The 21,557-nt window shown below is 49.1% G+C and overlaps 2 protein-coding genes across 2 annotated transcripts in view; one reads left to right on the top strand and one right to left on the bottom strand.

Moving 5' to 3' along the window:
• SYN3 (synapsin III) overlaps nucleotides 1–21,557 on the bottom strand; it is a 424,113-nt gene that overhangs the window by 243,749 nt on the left and 158,807 nt on the right. The window lies entirely within an intron of this gene.
• Nucleotides 229–21,557, top strand: part of TIMP3 (TIMP metallopeptidase inhibitor 3) — a 58,006-nt gene continuing 36,677 nt past the window's right edge. Inside the window, exon 1 of the mRNA XM_058568481.1 lies at nucleotides 229–619. Within this exon, the coding sequence (XP_058424464.1) occupies nucleotides 499–619 (121 nt within the window). The 5' untranslated portion in view covers nucleotides 229–498. The remainder of the gene's footprint in view (nucleotides 620–21,557) is intronic.

Raw genomic sequence — 21,557 nt, 5'->3', positions numbered from 1 at the left:
CCACCTACTCGCGTGCCCACAGCCGCATTATTCCCTATAAGGATCTGAACGGTCCGGGGCGGCCCCGCTCCGTCGCCCCGCGCCCCCGGCCCCGCCCCCTTTTCGGAGGGCCGATGAGGTAATGCGGCTCTGCCATTGGTCGGAGGGGGCGGGCCCGGAGCGAGCCGGGGGGACCCGCGCTATATCACTCGGCCGCCGGGCAGCGGCGCAGAGCGGGCAGCGGGCGGGCGCTCGGACGGCTTCTCCTCCTGCTCCAGCTCCAGCTCCCGCTCCCGCTCCCTCGCCCGGAGAGACCTCCTGCCCGCGGAGTCGTGCGCCAGCGCCCAGGCAGGCTCGCCGCGCCCCATCCCGTCCCGCTGGGCACTCGGAGGGCAGCGCGCCCGAGGCCAAAGTTGCCCCGCACGGCCGGGCGGGTGAGCTCGGGCTGCAGCGGCCCCGCCGGCGGCGCGCACGGCAACTTTGGAGAGGCGAGCAGCAGCCTCAGCAGCGGCCGCGGCGATGACTCCCTGGCTTGGGCTCGTCGTGCTCCTGGGCAGCTGGAGCCTGGGAGACTGGGGCGCCGAGGCGTGCACATGCTCGCCCAGCCACCCCCAGGACGCCTTCTGCAACTCTGACATCGGTAAGCGCTCCCGGTGTCCCCGCCGGAGCCCCCGCGGTGCCCGCTCGCGCGCTGCAGCCCGGACTGGAGCGCTGCTCCGGGTGGTGTGGCGAACCCCGCTCCTTTTCTCTGCCTGGGCTTGGGGCGGGGTGGTGAGACTCAGTTTCCTCTGGCCGGGGCTCTGGCATAATCCAGGGGGAAGATGCCCTGCAGAGAAACCCCACACTGGCCTAGTGAACCCCTTGCAGCTTTCGCTCTCCTTTTAGGGCGTGAGGTCCCTACTGCTCCTTTTGACATCCGGAAAATTTTCCTCTTTACTATCGCCGGAGGAAGGGCTGGGGGAGAAGGTTCCCAAAACTTGCAATGCCAGCTAAAGTGCTGGGATGTTGAGTAGTTAAAAGAAAAAAAAGTTGCCAGCCACGTGCACAAAAAGTTGCAGGAGAAACTTGAAGTTTTCTGAGTTTTCATCATCTTCTGTGCCCGTGAAGTTCATTCTTTTCATTGAGACCCAACCCAGGCTCACGCTTCCCAAGCAAGTGCTCACCCAGCTTCTTGACTGCCAAGTTTGGGTGGATTTAAGGAGAAAAATGAGAAGAAAGCCGTGGGGTTGACCCTCCCCGGGAGGAACTGTATTTGAGTGTTGATAGCAAGCGGGAGGTGGCGTGTGTGAGGGATCGCTTACCACACAGCTGTGAGAATTTGCAGGAAGACTATTTTTTTTTCCTTGAATATGTGTGGGGAGGGGGAGAATGAGCAGGGAAAATGGATTTGTCACCAAAAGAACAAAGATGCCAAGGGTCACATCATGGTGACAGTTCCAAGCTGGATTTCGCGTCTTGATTAGAGAGACTCAGTAAGAAGTCGAACCAGTTTTTATGGAGGGCCTGGAGAGTGTCCTGGGAGAACTTGTCTGGGAGTGTTCGCGACACTTGTGTTTCGATGGCCAGAGGTGGAGGAGCAGCAGCTGGAAAACATCTCTCCCCTCCTTTCCAGCTCATAAAGCATGCAAGTCCAGTGGCCTCTGCTTTGTGTGTGTGTGTGTGTGTGTGTGTGTGTGTGTGTGTGTGTGTGTGTACGCGGGCTGGGGGTGGGGTGGGACACGGTCTAGCCGGCCTCTGCCTGTGTCGATTCAGAGGTGAAGAATGGAGCATGTGTGTTTTAAGTACAGTCATAAAGGGGAAGGAAAATTTTCCACTGGGTCCTGGGTGAGGGCCTCCACAAGTGTGCTGCAGGGGAGGAGGGGGAGGAGGCCGGAGCCTGGCAGGGGAGGCAGCTGAGGTTGGGAGGGGCGCTGCTGGTGGGCCTGGCCGAGCCTAGGAGAAGTCAGGGAGGTGGCTGTGGTGACCAGAAGGTCAGTCCAGTTGGCAGGCGCGGGTGTTTGTGTGACCTGAGGTCACCCTTGTTGGAGGTCCCCTGGGGCCCTGTGTTGTGCGCCCTTCCCTCTCCCGGGGGGATTCTGGCTGGTCGCTGGGTGTGTGGGTTGCCTGGAAGGATTCCTTTGGGCTGCCTGAGGCTGGAAGGGTTTTCTCCCCTCTTCTTTGACTGCCTCTACCCAAATTCCACTTGGCCTGTCCCTTCTCACCCTGTAGGTGACATTCCACCTGAGTAGTGCTGGGAGCTGCTGCTGCTGCTGCTGGTGGGTTCTGGTCTTGCTCAGTGAGGAGCATATACTCGGGGCCAGGAGGCTGGCAGGTGGAGTGAGGGCGTCCTCTTCTGTTTGCCAATGGCTCGGATGTGTCCACTTGGATTTTTTTGCTGTGTGGGGAGAGGGAGACCTCATGCCTCCCCCTTGCCCTTGGCTTTGGGATGTCCACCCTGGTAGTTCACCAGGGAATCTGGAAACAGGAGCAAGGAGACCCCTGCTTCCAATGGGGTCACTTCTTGACTCAGTTTCCTGCTTAGGTTTCCTGCTGTGGGTCTGGGCTGATGCAGAAAGTCTCCTGTAATTTCTCTGGATTTATTCAAGAAATGCCCCTGCCACCATCTTTAATAAACTGCCCAGAGAAAAGCTGAGTTACCAGAAAGTATCCAGACCAGAACATTGTGGTAGCAAAAATAAAGAAGGAGGGGCCGGCCCGGTGGCGCAAGCGGTTAAGTGCGCGCGCTCCGCTGCGGCGGCCCGGGGTTCACTGGTTCGGATCCCGGGCGCGCACAGACGCACTGCTTGGTAAGCCATGCTGTGGCGGCGTCCCATATAAAGTGGAGGAAGATGGGCACAGATGTTAGCCCAGGGCCGTCTTCCTCAGCAAAAAAAGAGGAGGATTGGCGGATGTTAGCTCAGGGCTGATCTCCTCACAAAAAAAAAAAAAAAAACCAACCTCTTCGATGCCCTGGCACCGATCCAAAACTCTTCTGCCTTGGTTTGGTGCACTGCACTGGTGGCAAGGATGAGATAATGCTTTTAGAAATGGGAGGTGTGGAAGTGGGCTGCTTGCTCTTGACCTCTGCTGCCTTACAGCACCCTGCTGGCGTCCAGTAGGTGGCTCCCAGTTTTCCCAGACTTTCTCGTTAATGTTTGGGTTGAAACTCTGCCCTTTCTCTCCCTGAAGGAAATGTGTAGGAGCTCTCCATTCCCCTTGACTTCTACTAGCCCACCAGTCAACACTGTAGCCCATTAAAGATGCTCAAGCCAGCCCACGGGCTTCTAGAACCTTCCTGGCTGTTTTCTCTTTGTGGCCTGGTGCCATGTTGCCGGGCGAAGGGCACGGCATGCCTGGTTTAGCCCTCACTAAGGAACCCCCCATGGCCTTCTCTCTCCTTTCTCCTCATCCACAGGTGTCTCTTTTTGCCTTTCTCCCCCAGAGCCCTGGGGACTGGCACTGCCTTCTGGGTGAGGAGGAGTTAAAAGGTGTTTCTATGGCAACCCCAGGCCTTGCACCCTACCGAAGTGTTTAGGAGAAGAATAAACTACATGCCAGCTTATAAAACATACTGTGGGGGAAAGAAAAGGACTTGGCAGCAGCCACCACGTCTGTGGCCCCCTTCCCACCAGTCACTGCCCCTGAAACTCCTGACAAAACCTTGACCCTGGAGGAGAGACGGGAGGGGGCTGGGAATGAGGAAGGCAGCCTCCGCCGGGTAGATCCTGCTCCAGCAGCTCTGTCCAGCCCAGGAAGGGGTGGGCAGTGCCAAGAGCCTTCTGAAAATTGGGGTGTGTGTGCGTGTGCGCGCGCGTGTGTGTGTATGTGTGGTTTCTGCAGGGAGGGGCAGGGGAGAGAGAGAGAATTTTGCTTCAGAACGCCAAGCCCTTCTCTTTGGCCTCCTTGGCAAAGAGGAACGAGGCTGAGGGATGGCGTGTTGGGGGCCTGCCCCCTGAGCCTGTTGGGAATTCGAGAGTGAGGCTCAGTGTGGGGGCCCGCTGCCAGCCCTGGAGGATGGTCCCTGGCTATCTCTGAATTGTTCTGACAGGGACCAGTGCCAGTGGATTCTTTCAGTATCAGATCTGAGGTTGTGGTTTTAGCAAAGAAGCCATTTTCAAAGAAGTCAGATCCATTCCCTCTCACTCACACACACACAACTACACTACACACTGGGCTTTGTGACTTAAGGAAAATAAAAAGGATCAGACTTCAGAGAGGGCCGCCCACTTGGGGAGGGGAACTGGGCTGATGACATCTTGGGACCCTTGGATAGAGGAGACCTGCCCTTCGCAGGAAGAGGGGAGGGCCATCTGTCAGACTCGTACTGGGTGCAAGCTCTTCACAGACCCTGTGTCTTTCATCCACCCGGCACCTGAAGAGTGGTATTACACCCATTTTTCAGATGGAAAACACTGAGTCTGAGAGAGATTGTGCTTGCCCAAGGTCCCCCAGCTGCTAAATGATAAGGCTAAATTCATTCTTAGTTATGCCATTCTTCAAAAGCTTTTCAACTCTCATTTGTCCTTGATATTCTAAGGCAGAGAGCCCCTCCTAGGACTGAAATGGAAAGGACGGTTAACATCTGAGAATGCTTCATTTATTGATTTGGGAAGTTTTCGTTAAAAATATGAAGAAATGGCCAGAGGTTTTAATTAAACGTCATCTTACAGGAGGGGGAAATTTATTATTATTATTATAATATTAGGGTATAAACAGAGAAAAATAAAGGAAAATTTCTAATGTTTTTTGGCTGTTAGATCTGGAAGAGACCATCAAACCCACCCAGTCAAAGTAAAAAAATGACTCAGTTTGTCTCACTGAGGCCCAGAGAGAAGTCAGCTAATGGAGACAAGACGTCTTGGGCTTCCATTCTCTTCCCTTTCCAGGTGGGGATGAGTTGGGGCTACCCAGGGTGAGGTGCCCAGTCTATGCAGATGGCCAGTGTGGTGGGAGGAAAACCAGAGACAGAGTCAGGAGACGAGGTCCCGGCTGCCTGGAGAAGGTCCTCTCCCACATTTCTGTGTCCCTTTCACAATCCCTGGATAGATAAGGCTAGAAAAGTGACCACAGAAGTGGCTGGGTGGAGGGACTTTTGTTTGTGTTGCAGGAACAGCAGGAACCATTCAGCTCCACTGCTGAATGGCACATTCCAACAGGTTCATTAATTAAAAACAAAAACAACAACACAATTCTCCATTGCGTTTCGCTTTTACCATTCCAGCCAGTACGGACAAGGAGGTCCCTTCTTCGAGCCTTTGTCATAGTCAACTCCTGGGTGGCCTCGAGGGGCAGTATGGGGTGGTGGAAGGGCCGTGGGGTGGGCAGAGCTGGGCTTAAATCCTTCCTCCGGGGCTTGTTGGCTGTGTGTGTTTGGGCTCGCTACTGGACACCTTTAAGCTGTAGTTTCCTCATTTATAAAAGGGGAATAATAATTTGTGCCACCTCAGCCCTTTAATTTTTATCTATATATTTAAAGTTACAAGTGTTATGTGAATATAGTTTATGTCCATGTATGTATCTGTGTGTATATCTATATCCATCCATCATCCATCCATATCTATCTATCTATCTATCTATCTATCTATCTATCTATCTATCTATCTCTATCTATAATCTATCTATCTATCTATCTATCTATCTATCTATCTAAAATAAGGGTAAAGTCTTTTTTGATCACTTCCTCTAATTCTAGCTTCTTCTCCAGACCCTTTCCTCTCTGTGTATTTACATACATAGGTACCCATAGAAAATTTATAATAGTTTTTTCCCTTAGAAACATGAATAATAGAACACTTTAAATAGTGGAATACCACATATAGCATTCTGCTTTTTTTTTCATTGAACAATGTGTATTAGAGATTGTTCTCAGCTAATATACATATGGACCTATTTCATTCTTTTTATGTATAGTATTCCATAGGGTTATAATTTTAAAAAGCTAATTATGGAGTGATGACTATGTGCTAGGCGCCATTCTAAATAATTAACATGCATTAACTCATTTAATTCTCTCAGCAGTCCTGTGAGGCAGGTGCATTACTGTCATGTCTATTTTACAGTTGAGGAAATTGAGGCTTAGAAAAATTAGGTAACTTGTTCAGGGTTATAGCAGAGCCTGTATTTAAACTCCTGCAGCCTAGCTCTAAAATATAATCAAACTATATATTACATTATATTGTGTCATATTGTATATATTACTATATACTATTATATTACTATAATAATATAATATCCCCATAGGTATAGGTATATATTTATTTAACCATTCCCCTATTGATAGATATCTAGGTTTCTAACAGCAGTTTGTCCTTACAATGAGCACTGCAACAAAGAGTCGTTGTACAATCCTCTTGTTTGTGTGTACAAATATGTCTCTATGACAAATATACAATTGGAATTATTGGACGTAAGCTATGTTCATTTTACATTGTAATAGTTCCTGCCAATTTGCCCTCCAGAGTGGCTGTGTTAACATAGTTCTTTTTGGATATGCAACATGAAGGGACGGAGGAGCTATCATAGCCCCGTATAATACTTCCATGCTTCTCTCAGATGAGAAAACAACTTGTAATTTTTATTGACTTTCTAGGGTTTTTTCCTCTTTTTGCTTATCACCTTGTCCCTTTGAAAGTGAGCAAAATTAGGGCCACCTAGACCAAGTTGGTGGGAGCATTGTTATAGGGAGCGAGGGGCTGAAGTGCCAGGAAAGCTGTAGCCCTGACTTGGGGCAGTTTGGAGTAATTCAGTTGATGGTTTTATTTTTTGCTTTCATAATAAGCAATGGGACTTTCATTCCATTAAGTTGTTTGACTTTGGGGTTTCACATGAACCCAGGTTCAAGCACACGTGGCTGTATTTTGAAGACACGGGCAGAGGGTTTTGTTTGCTGACTCAAAGGTGCCCCGTAGTTGACTGGCCTGGCCAGGCTCATGGTGGCAGCCAGAGGACTCAACCTTTTGTTTCCCTACTCCCCTTGTTGTTGCATTGGGATGGTGCTTGGATGGGAGTGATGGGATGGCCATGGAGATGGAGATGGACTGTGGAGAGGGAGGCAGGGTGATCCCAGCCAAGAAAGATGCTGGGATCTCGTAGTCATATGGGAGCTGAAAGGGCTGGTTTAAGACAGAGTTCACTGTCCTAATTAAAACGCTTCAGTGGACTCTTGAAATAGAGTGTCATAAAATGGCTCTTACAAGGGCCAGTCTGGTCCCTGCCTAACTCTTCATCCTCTCATCACTGGCCCTTCCAGCACTAGCTGTTCTATTCTCTCTCTGGGTCCTGGCCCATACTGTGTCCTTGGTTTTGAACATCCCTCATTAACTTCTCATTCTCCACGTCGCACGTGGTCCCATTTTCCTGTCCAATCCTTGTCATTGATGCAGAAGAACGGTTGCACCTTGCCCAAATTTTAAACATGTTGAAAAACACCATCTTTAGTAAAAACCAAATTCTCTGAAGCTGCCATGGGAGATTCCCAGAGGGGGTCATTCTTGGGCTGGGTGAGACCTAAGGGCTGTGTACCACCCAAAGGGATGCCTCTAACCCCCCTGAGAGGGGAGGCATCTGCTATGCTGTCTGCATTACTTGATAAGTCCAGTCCCATCTTCTGGACATAATATTCCACCACTGTCCCAGAGAAAAAATGGTGGGGATTTCTAAATGCCACCCCAGCAGGGGATGGCCAAAAATAACTATCTTTCATTGAGGTGCACTTACTATGCGCCAGGCACTGTACCAAATTCCTTGCTTGCATATCCATCACCCTGTGAGGTGGAGACTGCCCATGTCAGCTGCCTGGTGAGTGATCTGAGGCTAGAGAGGTGAAATCCTCATCCAAGATCACACTGCTAGGAAACAGACAAGCCAGAACCTACACTTGCTTAGTCTGTCTCCAAAACTTGTATTGCGAATCAGTCTCTTGTGTAGACCAAGAGCTGGGAATCTTTGGACTTGGGAAGATGCTATCCCTTTGCAACTTCCCTCACATTGGTTTTCTGACGCCTCACTGTCAGAGTTCCCCTTGGGATGCTTCTGATTTTCTTCTGTAGCCAGCCTTGCCTCCCCTGCTGCCCCCAATTTTATCACAGTCAATCCTAACAAAACCAAGCCTTGAACCCATTTCTAATTTCTATCCCAATGCTCTTTCCACTGGATCAGTGGTTCCCAGCCTTTTCAACACCATGGACTATTATTATTAATTTTCCTTCAGTGTTTTCCAAGTTTGGAAAAATTCTCCATCACAACTTCATGTGTTGAGTGTTGATTATTTTTACATTAAAAGAATCAGTTAAAATATATCTATAATGACTGATATTAGCCAGTCATTATTCTGACACAGTCAGCTAATACACCAATTAATTATGGCCCAAAGCAAAGAAACTTGATGTTCCCTTAAGCCTGGGAAACATTCTCATGGGCTGTTGGATGACTATAGTGTATGACTTGGGTTGTCTTACTGAAATGCTAAAAATAGCTCATGGACCCCTTCGTAGATCACTCTTCCTCACCCCTCTGAGAATGGTTCTTTTGTTTCACACTGGTTTACCATCTCTCCTCCTTGTGGACAGGTCCATATATTGACCCCCCTTGCCATATTCCTATGTACCCACAGTGCCAAGGACGGGGCTGGGGGAGGTAGCAGGGAACCGACGTGTCCTCGTCGAGTTGCATACCCTTTCAGAGGAGGCAACATGGGTTCAGGTATTTGCTTTCCTGTATTAACTGCTGACAGGCTGGAGCACATGAATATTGATTCTAGCTAACGGGATGCACTAAATAGTGTGTGACAGGAGGTCATGAGGTGTCTATCCAAGCCCTAGTGAAACTAAGAGCTCTTTTTGTTCAGTTGCTAAAAAATTAGCGTCTGGAGGAGGAGAAGGGGCCCGATGAACCTTCTTGATCCATTTATAAGCCATCTGCGAGACCGGGATGGTTTGGCTGCCATAGAAGGGACGGTCCCTACCGCCCAACACCCAGTTCTGATTTGTGTTCACGTAAACCTTATCACCTAGTGGTGGCAATCGCGCCACAGAGAGTAGAGACGTTAAGTGCTCCCAGGCCTGGGGCCACCTGGCTTATTGTGGGGGTCGGGAAGGGAAGGAGAGCTGTAAGATTTGGCCTCAGAGCCCAAGCTAAAGTTCAGCCAGTGGAAAAACAGAGCCGTTGGATGACAGGGGGTGAGGGATGGGGAGAGGGGAAATCCTGAGCAGACCAGAGCCATTCCGGAAGCAGAGACCTTAAATATTGCACGGCAATTACCTCTCCCCCTCCGCCAACTTGGATCCCTCTGAGAGTGAGGGCACCAGGCAGCGCAGAGCCCAGTTGCCTGCAGAGAAGGACTGTTGCGTTCAGAAATCTCGGGTTCCTGCAGTCCCCAGATTAGCGCATGGAGAAGGCCAGCCTTGCAACCTGGGTCCAACTTTGTGAGGATGTAGTTTCATGACTAGAGGGATCCAGGTGTTTGGCTCAAGTGCCCGCGGTTCATGAGTTAGGAGGGATCTCCTTCTGACTTAGACTTGATCGTCGTGAATAGACTCACAGTCTTTGAGATTTGGAAACAGAGTAGCCCTTGTGAGATCTGCTACTCAAAAGCTTTGGCAAGTTCTCTGGCCTCAGTTTCCCCATCTGCAAAATGGGGGAAATAATAGTACGTAGAACCACACTGGGTTGGTGATTAAGTGAAATAATTCATAGACAATGTTTAGCACAGAATCTGCCATATGCTAAAGGCTCCATAAATGTGAGCTTTCAGTAGTAGTGTTGTTAAATTGTATAGAAGAGCGAGTCTTCTCATTTGATTTTTGGTGATGAAAATGCAGCCCCTAGGGGTGATGTAGTGTTTTTCACAGACAGTTGACCTCCCCAACCCCATCTGATGGTTTTCCACCTTGTCACACTGCCTCCCATAGGACAGAGAAACAAACAACTAAGTTTCCTACTCTCTGTATTTTCATGCCTCTCCACATTTATAGTCTTAAGTTCACTTGATCTTATTTGATGATCACAACACCCCACTGAGGAAGGCAGGACGGTGGGGGGCATCGTTCCCATTAAATGGATGTTGACAGTGAGAACAGGTGTGCTTCAGGAGCATGGTGACACAGCCAATGCATGGACCTGGGATTGGAACCCATGTCTTCTGAAGGCAAGTCCTACACTCTTTTCAAGGGTTAGGTGCCGCCCTTCCCTCTCTAGACTACTCTGGCACGTTTGTCTCTGATGGGCACAGGTAGAAGATGCCAGGGTAGCCAACGGGAGGGCCTGGGAAATGGACTGGGGATATTGAACTTGGATGTCAAATCCATACCCGCTGTCCCTGTCTACGCCCAGGGTTGGGAGATGCAGCGTGGGGCACAGGAGCGAGCACCAGCCTCGAGTGGGGACACCTGGGTTCTAGTTCTGGTCCACCGCCTGATTCTGGAATCACCATGGTGATGTCAACACCCCTGGATTTCAGGCTCTTATCTGTAACATAGGAGGACTGGCTCTCTGTGGCGTGTATGCACATATATTTTTCTCACATATATTTATAGTAATTGATGTTTTCCCAAATGCCTACTATGTGTCAAGTGTTTCTGGCTCTAAGCTTTCTTGGACGGGCCTCTCTAGTTTAGCTGAATCATTGAACACCGAAATCCATCAACGACACCTTTTAGGAGGTAACTTCTATAGAAATATGGTCTCTTAAGATAAGAGCCAGGATCTCTGTGGTTGTAAAAGTAGACGAGGGCTTCGACTGAACAAAACGACTAATGAGCCGACATCCTTTATCGGATGACATATTTGACCACCAAACTTCCTGTTGGTGCAGAGCTGATTTGCCAGACAGATAGCAACCTTGCAGACCTAGTCGATGGCTAGAATTAAAAATCAAGGTCACTTTGGTGTCTGTCATTGATCGCCGAACGGCTTAGTGAAAATTCTTGTGAACCCCACTGACACCACTACGGAAGCTGATGGATAAGAGGTGGGGTTGAGACTCAATACTCATCAAAACAATGCCCTCCTGATCCACAGTCCCAGTGAGCAGTCCCTGGCTCCAGAAGACTTGGTTAGTGGCTTGGCCGAAACATCTGTAGCTGAGAAGACTTCTCTCATGGAAGACCGGCTCACGTGAGGACCTGTGATTAAGATGTGTGTGATCTGATGGAACCTTCATTTACAAGAATGAGGAGGGGGTTTGGCAGTCCTAGATCAACCATATGCCCTATTGGGCAATCACGATCCACTCCCCTCCCCAACAATAGGACAGAGACCACCAAAGATCCCTCCACTATAGCTTCCTGACACAGATGGCCACGAGGATGGAGAAATGTGGGAGAACCTCAACATCCCAGGTTGTTCTCTAGGGTGCAGTTCTGAGCAAATGGGTACAGGGGAAAAAGGTTGCACCTGAGGCAGGCAGGTGTAGGCATGGGTTCCAGTTCCTTCTTTGATTCTCTCTTGGCCTGGGTTTCCTCACCTGTCATCTAGATCAGATCACAAACCCAAATGCCTACAGAGGCCAGTCACGGAAGCTGGATGTTTGCAGATGAAACTTCATGAAATATTACTCACTTCTACCAAAAAAAAATATATATATGGTTCCTCAGTCTCTTATTTTCCCACTTTGGAGGAATAAATGGGTATTAACAATTATTTTTTTATTATAAGACAAACAACAGTGGGCAAATGTGATGATAACTTGTAACTTATCTTTGGCTTTGGAGTGGGGGAGGCAATAGAGAATGGTGGCGACTATGGCAAATTGAACAGTTCATGTCCCTTCTGAAGGGCACAGCTGCTGTCTAGTTCCAGTCTAACAGAATGTGGGTCCAGTGTTGCCAGAGTTCCAGTCTCTTAGGAAAAGCTAGAAATCCAAAGTTTTACTGCAAGATCTTCTCATTTTTTTAAACGCTGGCACAATTAAAAAGCAACATGCACACACATACACGTGTATGGGCCACAAAAATGTGTCCCTGGGCTAGCTTCAGCCCTATGGATCACCAGTTTTGTGACCTAGAGTCCAGATGACCTCTTGAATTTCCCTTGGGTTGTAGGATCTCTGAGTGAATAAGACCAACTGCTTTTTCAGGCAAAATGATGTACCCTATTCTCTGTGTCCCCAGAGAACACCATTCATGGGCTTGTTATTGCACTTTCCACACTTTCTGAGGTGGTTAAGAGCACAGATCCCGGAGTGAGATGCCTGGTTCAAATCTTTGGCTGCATTAATTGCTAGCTGTACAATCCCGGCCAAGCCAATCCTTCTCAGCCTCATTTTTCTTATCTGTAAAATGGAGTATGCAATAACAGTCCTCTTAACCTCATAGGGTTGTGGCAGAATTCATTGAGATAATTGGAATCACAGGCTTGGCCCGTGGCCTGGCATGTAGTCAGGGCGTGATAAATGTCAGCCATCATCTTATTACTACGTGGTGCCTCCCCCCAGATGGTGAGCCAGCTGGAGTACAGCGAGTCACGTCTTACTCACCCGCTCATCGCCTGATGCGTAGTAGGCATGTGATAAAAGTACCTCGAATGAATGAGGACTTTCAAGAACGATAGCATTCCAGCCTTTCCAGGCAATAGTGCACTTAGCTCTGTGTGTGTGTCAGAGAGAGAGACAGAAAAGAAAAATCAGTTGGGACATGCTGGGCCCTGACCAGCCCAATGAGAAGAAGCTGTTGTAAGCTGCTAAGATAGCGTGCTCAACAGCGGCGATTGTTTTGGAAAATAAAACAAAAGCCCTTGCCCACCCTTTTCTAACAGAGCAGATGAGAGACGGCTTGGGAAACCAGAGTACAGACGTGAGACCTCAGGTGTGGACGAGTGTGCTCATATCACGGTGTGCTTCGACAGCTTGACGGATTTTATTTATTCAGGGCCCCTTTAAGGCAGAGGAGATTCCTGGAGGCTCTTAAAATTTAATGCCTCACCTGGATAGTTAACATCTGTGTTTTATTTTGTTTTAAAAAGTTAACCCCAAATAGTTCAAATTCCTTCTGGATCCCTCAGAGAAGAGTTTCTTACCGGGCGACTCACAAGGAGGGAGACAGAAAGGGTAAGGCTAGACCAGCACTGTCCAGGAGAAATAATTATTGCGAGTCACAGATGCAAGCCACGTATGCCATTTTAAATGTTCTCGTAGCCACATGGACAAAAAGGAAAAATAATCAGTGGAATTGATTTTAATACTCTTCTTAACCCAATATATCCAAAATGTTATTTCCACATGTCATCATTTAAAAAAAATTATTAGTGAGGGGCCGGCCCTGTGGCCTAGTAATTAAGTTCGGTGCGCTCTGCTTCAGCGGCCCAGGTTCAGTTCCCGGGACCTACACCACTCGTCGGCACCCGTGCTGTGACAGTGAGCCACATGCAAAATAGAGGAAGATTGGCACACGTGTTAGCTCAGGGTGAATCTTACTCAGCAAAAAAAAAAAATATATATATATATATATATATATATATTAGTGAGATTTTAAATTTTTTAAATTAAGTTTTTGAAATCCACTATGTATTTTCTACTCCCAGCACATGTCAGTTTGGACTAGTCACATTTCAAGTGCTTAATAGCCACTGGGGGTTAATGCCCACAACATTAATAGGACGGCACAGGTCAAGATAATATTCGTGAATGCAAGGCATCTTTTCGTTTTTTTTTCCTTCTTTCTCGTTGTTTTATGAGCTGTGCACAGAGATGTGGGGAAACTAGAGGTGTGCTGGGGCCGATCAAGGCTCTGAGGCTACTGACTCAGCTTGGCTGCAAGTGACGTTCAGGCCCCGCAGGTCCCAGGGCAGGGAACTTGTGCTCTCACTTGACAAGTGGGGAAACTGATATTCAGAGAGCTGGAGTAGTGTGCCTAGAGATAGAGCTGAAACTGGAATAAAATTAATAATAATATTCGATAATATCTAACATATATCGAGTCATTTTTAGATTCCAAGACCTTTTTGTGCATATCTCCTTAAACTTGCATCACCCCCCAGTGAGGAGGCCCTCATTCCTATTCCGCAGATGAAGAACTCTGGGCTTAGAGGAATTAAATATTAAAGCAGCTGGTATTTATTGGTAGCTATTCTAAGAACTTTATACACATACATATTAATTCTATTATTTACTCTAAACGTGCATATTAGGAATTATTATATCACCATCATTCCACTTTAAAGATGGGAAAACCGAGGCTGAGAGGGGCTCAGTGACTTGCCTAAAATGCAGCTTGTACGTGGTGGAGCCAGGATTTGAGCCCAGGCTGTCCGGCTCCAGAGTCCCAGCTCTGAATCACAAATTGTGCCCAAGGTCACCCAGCTGTGCAACGGCAAATGTGTATTTGAGCTGCTATGTCTGCTGCCTGGCCCATGGTCTTTCTGCACTGACTTGACAGCCTGGCTCATTCTCCTCTTGATCCCTAGCACTTTCTGCCTCCCTGCAGATCCAGTCAGGACCAGAACAGGGAGGCCCTGGACTCCAGCACTGATGGAAGCGTCCAGGCAGAGCAGGCACATCCCCTCTGGCTTGGCTGGTTCCCAGGCGGCCCTAGCCCACGAAGGCCAAATTCCGGGCCCGGTGGAGGAGGGTGGGAGGAACACGTGTCCGTTCTGCCTTCCCAGGTGGGCGAGGTCAGTGGCCCAGGTTGGAAAATGGTATGCATCTAATTGCAGAGGGGGAGGCTGAGAGGATTAACACTCTTTAAATAGACACCAGAAAACTAAGAATAGCCTTGCTGCCTGGAAATTGATGGGTATTCCTGACCACAGGCCATCCCACTTAGTAGGTGCTCAATAAATACTACAGGCATCAACAGATACTAAAATGGGTCTTTAGGGGAGCCCTTAGCCAGGAAGACTCTGTGCTCTGTATAAAAAGAACCTCAGTCAGAGGTCATTTGAGTCTCCTTGCAGGCTGGAGACCTCTGTTACCTTTACTTGTCTACTTTTGCTGTCTTGAGGCCAACGTCTTTATTTTTGGCCAGGAGAACAGCAGGCGTGGGGAGTGCCAGGGAGAGGTGAAGTCAGTTTGATTTTCCCTTATTTCTGGCTTCTTGCCTGCTATCTCACCAGGCTAGAAAGATGGGAATTACTTCGTTTTGTCCTATTATCAAGATTCTGGAGTTCCCTAGAACACTATGCAGATTCCAGTTCCTCGGAGCCTTCAGATGGGAACCTCCAAATTTGCCATCAGACCTTGATCCATCCTCTAATCCGGAGCTCCTGGGTCCTTACTCAAGGCTACCTCATTGTCTGGCTCAGGAGAACTAAGGTTGCCTTCCTGGCAGAAATTCAGCACTGCCACCGCTTGTAATCCATCAGGTGAGCTGTGAGGACAGGGCCAGGGATGATTTCCTTGTAACTGTGGGAAAGCCTAGGGTTTGATCCTCCAAATACCAGTCTTAAGACTTCTTTTGGCCACCACATTTAGGAAAGCTATTTATTGTCTTCGCCTCTTGGAGATGTGTGCAATGATCATTAGCATAATAAAGGCTCTGAGAAGTCCTGCAGCATGATGACTTATTTAGCGCTGTTTAATCCAGTGTTTCCTAAACATAGCTGATCAAGGAACTAATTTTTCTCAAGAAGCACCTAGAAATCCCATTGGTGAGACATCACCCAGATGAGAATTCTGAAAACCACTTTTGCACACTTGCCTGCCATGTGATTGTTGAGTAGGGAGAGAGAAAGTAAGAAATACCATTGGCACTGCATTGGGAAGTTGCTCATCCAGGATTGCCAAACAGAAATGGCTGCAGCAGTGTGAGTAGGCATGTTAGAGAGGCTGGAAGAAAAAGGAGGAAGGGAGGAGTGACGCTCAAGGCCAAACATTGGCCAGATTTAAGGATCCACCCTATGCCCATGACTTGTGTTCTCATCTTAATTGGCTCAGTTCTGGGCACACATCAGATTTTTAAATCCTAGTATCTTGTGTTTACCATTAGGGGCATGAAGGAAGGTACATGTGGCTGGTGTGAAGGTGAGGTATTTATGACTTGAAGGTCCAGGGGACAAGTACTGTGGAGAGAAGCTGACGAAAAGCAGGGGGGACGTACCTATGTGTCTCCCCACCCTGGTCCCCAAGTGCTCTTAGCCTGAGCGCTCACCTCTCTGATCTAGACTTCTCTTGGATGAGCATCTTAATCATTTTACAGACAGGAGCCTCTCTGAGAATCTGATTAAAGCTATACATACAGATTTCTAGTTTCTGACACCTTCCTGAAGGCCATCTGTGATCATCTCCCATACACCCAGTTCAGAACACTTGTAGAGAATCCCTGAGTTGGTGATGGTGTGTTACCACAAAACAAACACAAAGAATCACCTAACTTAATTCAAAATTGTCTGCAAGTTAGTGGTGCTACAAATTCAGCAGTCGCTTGGGATGTTTTGGTGAATGAACTGATTGATGGACCGTCTGCCTCAGTCTACACAGGATGTGAGGTGGCAGCCGGGGTTCCATCTCCTAGCTCACAGCTCTGGGCCAAGCAAAGATGGACCCTCCCAGCCCGTGCAGGACATCAGGTGCATTCATATTTGTACCAAAGGGTCTTGGCTAGCCACGGTCCTGGGGGGCCACGCGGGGGTGCAGAAAAAGGGGCCAGTGCCCCCAGGGGAGGGGGCTCCAGGCCTGACTCTGCTCCCTCTGGCGGAGGGATTCTGGGTCAGTTACCTCCGTTTAGAGGCCCCTCGATGCAGTTAATGAGCAGTCTCGGGTCCTCAGCCTTGACCATTCAGATTCTGGCTTTCAGGGTATTTAGACGAGAGAGAAGGGAGGAAAGAGAGCAGGATAGGGCTGCAGAGGTGAAAGGCTGGGTGTTTGCCCACCCACCCTCAGGGCTGGACCCCCAGCTCCTGCACCATTACCTCCAGTCGGAAAAGCCCACGTGACTGTGACCAGACTAGGACAAGCCTCAGAATGAAACTGCTTCCACCTGGGCCTGGAGAAGGGCTGTGGCCGGCGAGGGAGCAGCAGGTAGGGCTCCGAGGCCGGAGGAATGTGGGCTGGGAAGCCTTCCCTGTCACGGGGCTCTGACGCCACGGGCCAGGCAGGCGGCGGATCCAAGCCAGCGGGGTCACTCGGCCCCTGCCACTCCTCCTTGCCCCCTCCTTCATAATTTCCTATTTCCTGCCTCCTTCTCCTCTGACACGGTTATAAATAACCCCCGAGGCTGGCCTCTGGGCTTAAGTATAGGTGAGCCAGAGGGAAGTGGAGGGGAGGAGGGCGGAGCTGGATCCTGCCACTTGGCCGGGGGTCCCAGGGTGTCGGGTTGCTCAGGGGAATTTTGTTTTCTTGTTTTTTCCACTAGGGAGTGAGGTAGTGAAAGAGGAAATAATCTGTGTTGGCTGGAGGAGGCTTGACCTCCCTCGGGTCGGTGCTGGACCCGAGGAGCTGCCTCTCTGCTGGCTGCAAATTCCGGGGCCACAGGGCTGGAGAGGCCCAGAGAGAAGGCATCTCAGGATACCCAGAGGACTAGGCGCCATGTCGGCAGGACCTGTGGCCTCCTTCCCAGGCCCAGCCTGATCCCAGGTGAGGGGCCAAACATACAGAAGGCTGTGTCTCAGTTTCCACCTTCTTCCTCTACTGCCAGCCCTCTTGTTCACAGAGACCACCAGGCATAGGCCTCAGTGACCACTGTCTCCCAATCTGGCCATCTCCCGCCCAGCTGGGCACATGGTTTCCATGACTATAGCGGTCCCATGAATACATTTGCTGTGGACACATCCATTCCTTGAGCAAAGACTTATTGAGCATCTACTATGTTCTAGGCCCTGGGTGAGGTGCTGAGGCCACAAACAGGAATTGGCCAAGGCCCCCACTCTCTCAAGGCCGTGGCTCGGCCTGACCCCTTCCCTCCTCCACAGTCCCAGCTTGGACAGTTGAGGACCTGCAGGAAGCACACTCGAGGACCCCCGTTTCCCACCACATGTTTTGTTTTCAAAGGTTCAGAAAACAAAAAAAGAGGGATTCTGAAGTGTCCAGTGTATTAGCTTCCTTGTAGCCCATTCATTGCTTGACTTCCTCTTCTGCCCACGGGCCATGCGAAAGTCTTGCAACCATGATGGTTTTCTGTGGTACCCATCCTACCACACGGCTTCCTTGGAAACCCATCCACTTTTTTCTTTTCTGGAGCCCAAGAGCATCGGGACGTTGGAGGCCTTTTTTTGGTATGGTGTGTAGTGCAGGCTGCCAACACCTAGAGGGGGTGCCTTTTTCTGATTCACATAAAGGCGTAGTGTAGGTGTCGCTCCTGGCTCAGCAAAGGCAATGAGACCTCTCGCCTGGCCAGGCCCTCTCGAAGGCTGGCTTTGTGCCCAAGGCCATCCTCATTCCCTCTGGGCATGGCTACAAGTCATTTCCCAGCATCCCCTTCTTTCTCCAGTGTGTACGTAGGTGTGTGCGCTCTGCCCTGCTCTGCCTATCTACCCACTCTACTAGCACCACCCCCCTGGCAAACCTGAGCCTGGGGACAAGGCCTGGCATCAGGGACCAACTTGTTGGCATTTTTCTTTACATCATTTACTTTTAGGACTAAATTTTTAGGATAAGGGGCAGTCTTCAGAGCCAGCCTGAGATTTTTCCTGACTCACATTTCATTGGAACATCCTGATTCTGCCACATGCTTGCTTAGGGATAGACACAGGCCCCTGAGAATTCAAGATCTGGCATCACCAGGACCTGGTTATCTCCAGGTCAGGTAGCACCTGGGACCAGGGTGGGGGAGGATTTTGGGGTTTGGGATATGTTCTGGGGTAGAAGGTCACAAGAGCTCGCTCGCACCTGTTTGTAATCCAAATCTATAGATGTTGGTTCTCGGAAGGAGGAAAGGAGACTCCCTTCTTACTCATTGGATGAGAAGTACTGTATAAAGGACCAAGAGGCTGAGCAGGTTTTGCCAGACACTGCTAATTAATTCTCTCACTGCTTTTTTTATAGATGATAAAAGTTAGGGAGAGACATGTTAATTGGCTTTGAGGTGTCTGAGCCAAGCATGACCAATCTGAGAAATCCAGGTGACTTCATGCTTTTCCAACTCTCAGCCCTGCACTAGAGAATTTCATATTTCTGGGCATGAAGAATCCTTTTGTAGGACTGGTTGGAGAGACAGTGGAGGGTGTTAGAAAGAGATGGAGCCTAGAGTCAAATAGGCTTGATGTTGAATCTCAGCTCTGCCTTTTACCTATGGAGTAAGTTTGACTAAAATGTTGTAAATTCCAAGCCTCAGTTTTCCCACCTGCAGATGGGCAAGATCCCATTTACAATGCAGGGCTGATGTGAAGATGGGTGAGATATGTCCACAATGCCAGGGGCTCTCAGCCAATGCTGAACCAAAGCTGAATTTGAAAAGCGTGTTCTTTACTTTCCAACAAAGATCCACTCTCTCTCTCCTGCTGACGACTAAGATGTTATCAGTGCTATGCTAACAAAAACAGAAGCCAAAAAAGGTTGGTGTGGCTCTTCGTAGAGGTAGGGTTTATAAAAATGGATATCATGGAGAGACCAAAGAAAGGTAAATGACTTGGTGAATGGAGGGAGGGTGGGTGGAGAGCTGTCTGCTCTGGTCTTAAAGCTGGCTCTGAGATCAAAGAATTAAGAATGTTGGATCAGATGGAAAAACAGAGGCCCAAAGGGGAAGCTCTTTCCCAGGGTCACCCAGCTGGTTAGGGCATTGGGGAGGCAGCTTCCAGTGATTGGATTCCAGACTAGGTATTTATCACTGCCCCATATAGCCCCTCTTATCACTCTATGCCCCACTTGGTGGAGGCACACTTCGGGAAGACAAAGGGTGCCTTGTGTGGCCCCCTGGCACTCAGGGCCTCACGCTCCCTGCTTTTGATTACCCTGAGAGAAGCTGGAGCCCCTCCTCTCTGTCCCTAACTCCCAGCAACTAGTTTGTTTCATGTGCTGATGCCTTTGGGGATTTCCAGATGATAATGTCCCTGGACTGAGCAGAGCATTGCTAGGAATCCTGGTACTTGCACTTCCCATCCTCATACTGTGATCTCTCACCTTTATAAGCTGCTGATGGGAAAAGCAATTGGTGTGACCTCTCTGGAGGACAGCCTGGCCCTGAGAATCAAGAGCCTCAAAACTGTGCCGACCTTTCTACCAGAAATCTCCTTTCTAGAAATTTAGTCCAAAAAATAATTAAGCAGTGGGGTCCATGGCTGCATGGTTTATAATTACACACACAAAAGGGATTAATCTCGGTGTCTATCACAAATAGATTGCATAAATTATGGTGCATTCATACAGTGGACTATTGGGTAGCCATAAAATAGCTTGAAGTAGTCTTTATGTACTGATGTGGGGATATTCCCATGATGCACATTTGAGTAAGAGAAGCCAATTTGCAAAGAAAAAAAAAAAGATATTAGTATGTCTATAGATGCTTAGAGAAAAGTCTGAATGTCTGTATACCAAAATATCAGCACTAGTTATCCTTGGGTTATGGGGATTTTGGGTGATTTTAATTTTGACCAGTATATTCTGGAAAATAAAATTTCACAATGGTGACACATTATTTTTATAATCAGATAAAAGAACAATGATGGGAAAGCAAGGACTCAGCAGGTTCCCTGGATATCGGGCTATAGCACGTTGTGGGGAGCCAGCAGCAGCCTGCCCCTTTCCCAGGCACTCGCCTTTGGCTCCCAGGGGCTACTATGTCCTGTGGTCAGTTCCCTGGGAGTCCCTATTGCTCATGTGTCCTGCTTGTGAGGGCCTGAGCTGGATTTCCTCTGTCTCTGAGGGACCTGCAGTGGGTGGGACCTGCTGGCACTTGCCGCAGGGGATGCAGGAGGCAGGGTTCCCGTTGGGGGCTGTGGGTGGGGTGAGTTTCCTCTGCTCTTCTAAATAGATGAGCCAGATTTGTACCTGGGGGGTTGCCAAAGAGAGTTACCTCTGAGAAACCAGGATGCCGTGGGCCCTCCCTGTCCCAGCCCAGAAATAGCCAGGTCCTGTGGATTGGCACAGAGCTGGCCAGGCTTGGAGCAGAGTGGTCTGGGACTGGGTAAGCAACCACCAACAGGAAACACAATTGGAGGGAAGGAGAAGCATCACCAAGAGCAACTCGGGCCGCAAGGGCTGGGCTCTGGACACGCAGCCTGAAGTCGGAAGAGAGCTGATAGGCTCTCATGGGGGCGGGGAGGGGGTCTCACTGAGTGCAAAGACCTAGGTTCCAGTCACAGCAGAATCCTCAGCTGTCTATGCTGTCTTGGCAAGTCACTCTGCCTCAGAGCCCCCATCTCCACACCTATAAAACGAGGTACCCCCACAATCTCTTGTCACACGGTGATTGCAGGGGAAGATCTTTTGACACCTATGGATATAAAGGTAAAGAAGTGGCATCTTATAAAGTCAGCACAGAGAAAGGCAAAAAGTCACCTTTAGAAAGCCAGAGAGCCCTTGAATTCCTCTAGAATACAGCTCCATCTCTCAGGAACGCCACCTGAGCCAGGTCTTCCTTCAGCATTGGGACAGATCACTGCTTCTTTGCTGAGCAGCCACGGATGGAGCAGCTGGGTTGTTTTTTTTGGGGGTGGGGGGACACAGTCTAAGACAATCACGTGCTGTATCTTTCAGCCCCAGAGTCATACAGGGACTAGAGCCACCTGAGACAGCA

Source organism: Diceros bicornis, chromosome 25, assembly GCF_020826845.1.
Source record: "Diceros bicornis minor isolate mBicDic1 chromosome 25, mDicBic1.mat.cur, whole genome shotgun sequence".
NCBI lineage: Eukaryota > Metazoa > Chordata > Mammalia > Perissodactyla > Rhinocerotidae > Diceros > Diceros bicornis.
The sequence above is the reverse complement of the archived record's forward strand: the minus strand, read 5'-3'. Positions and strand labels throughout refer to the sequence as shown.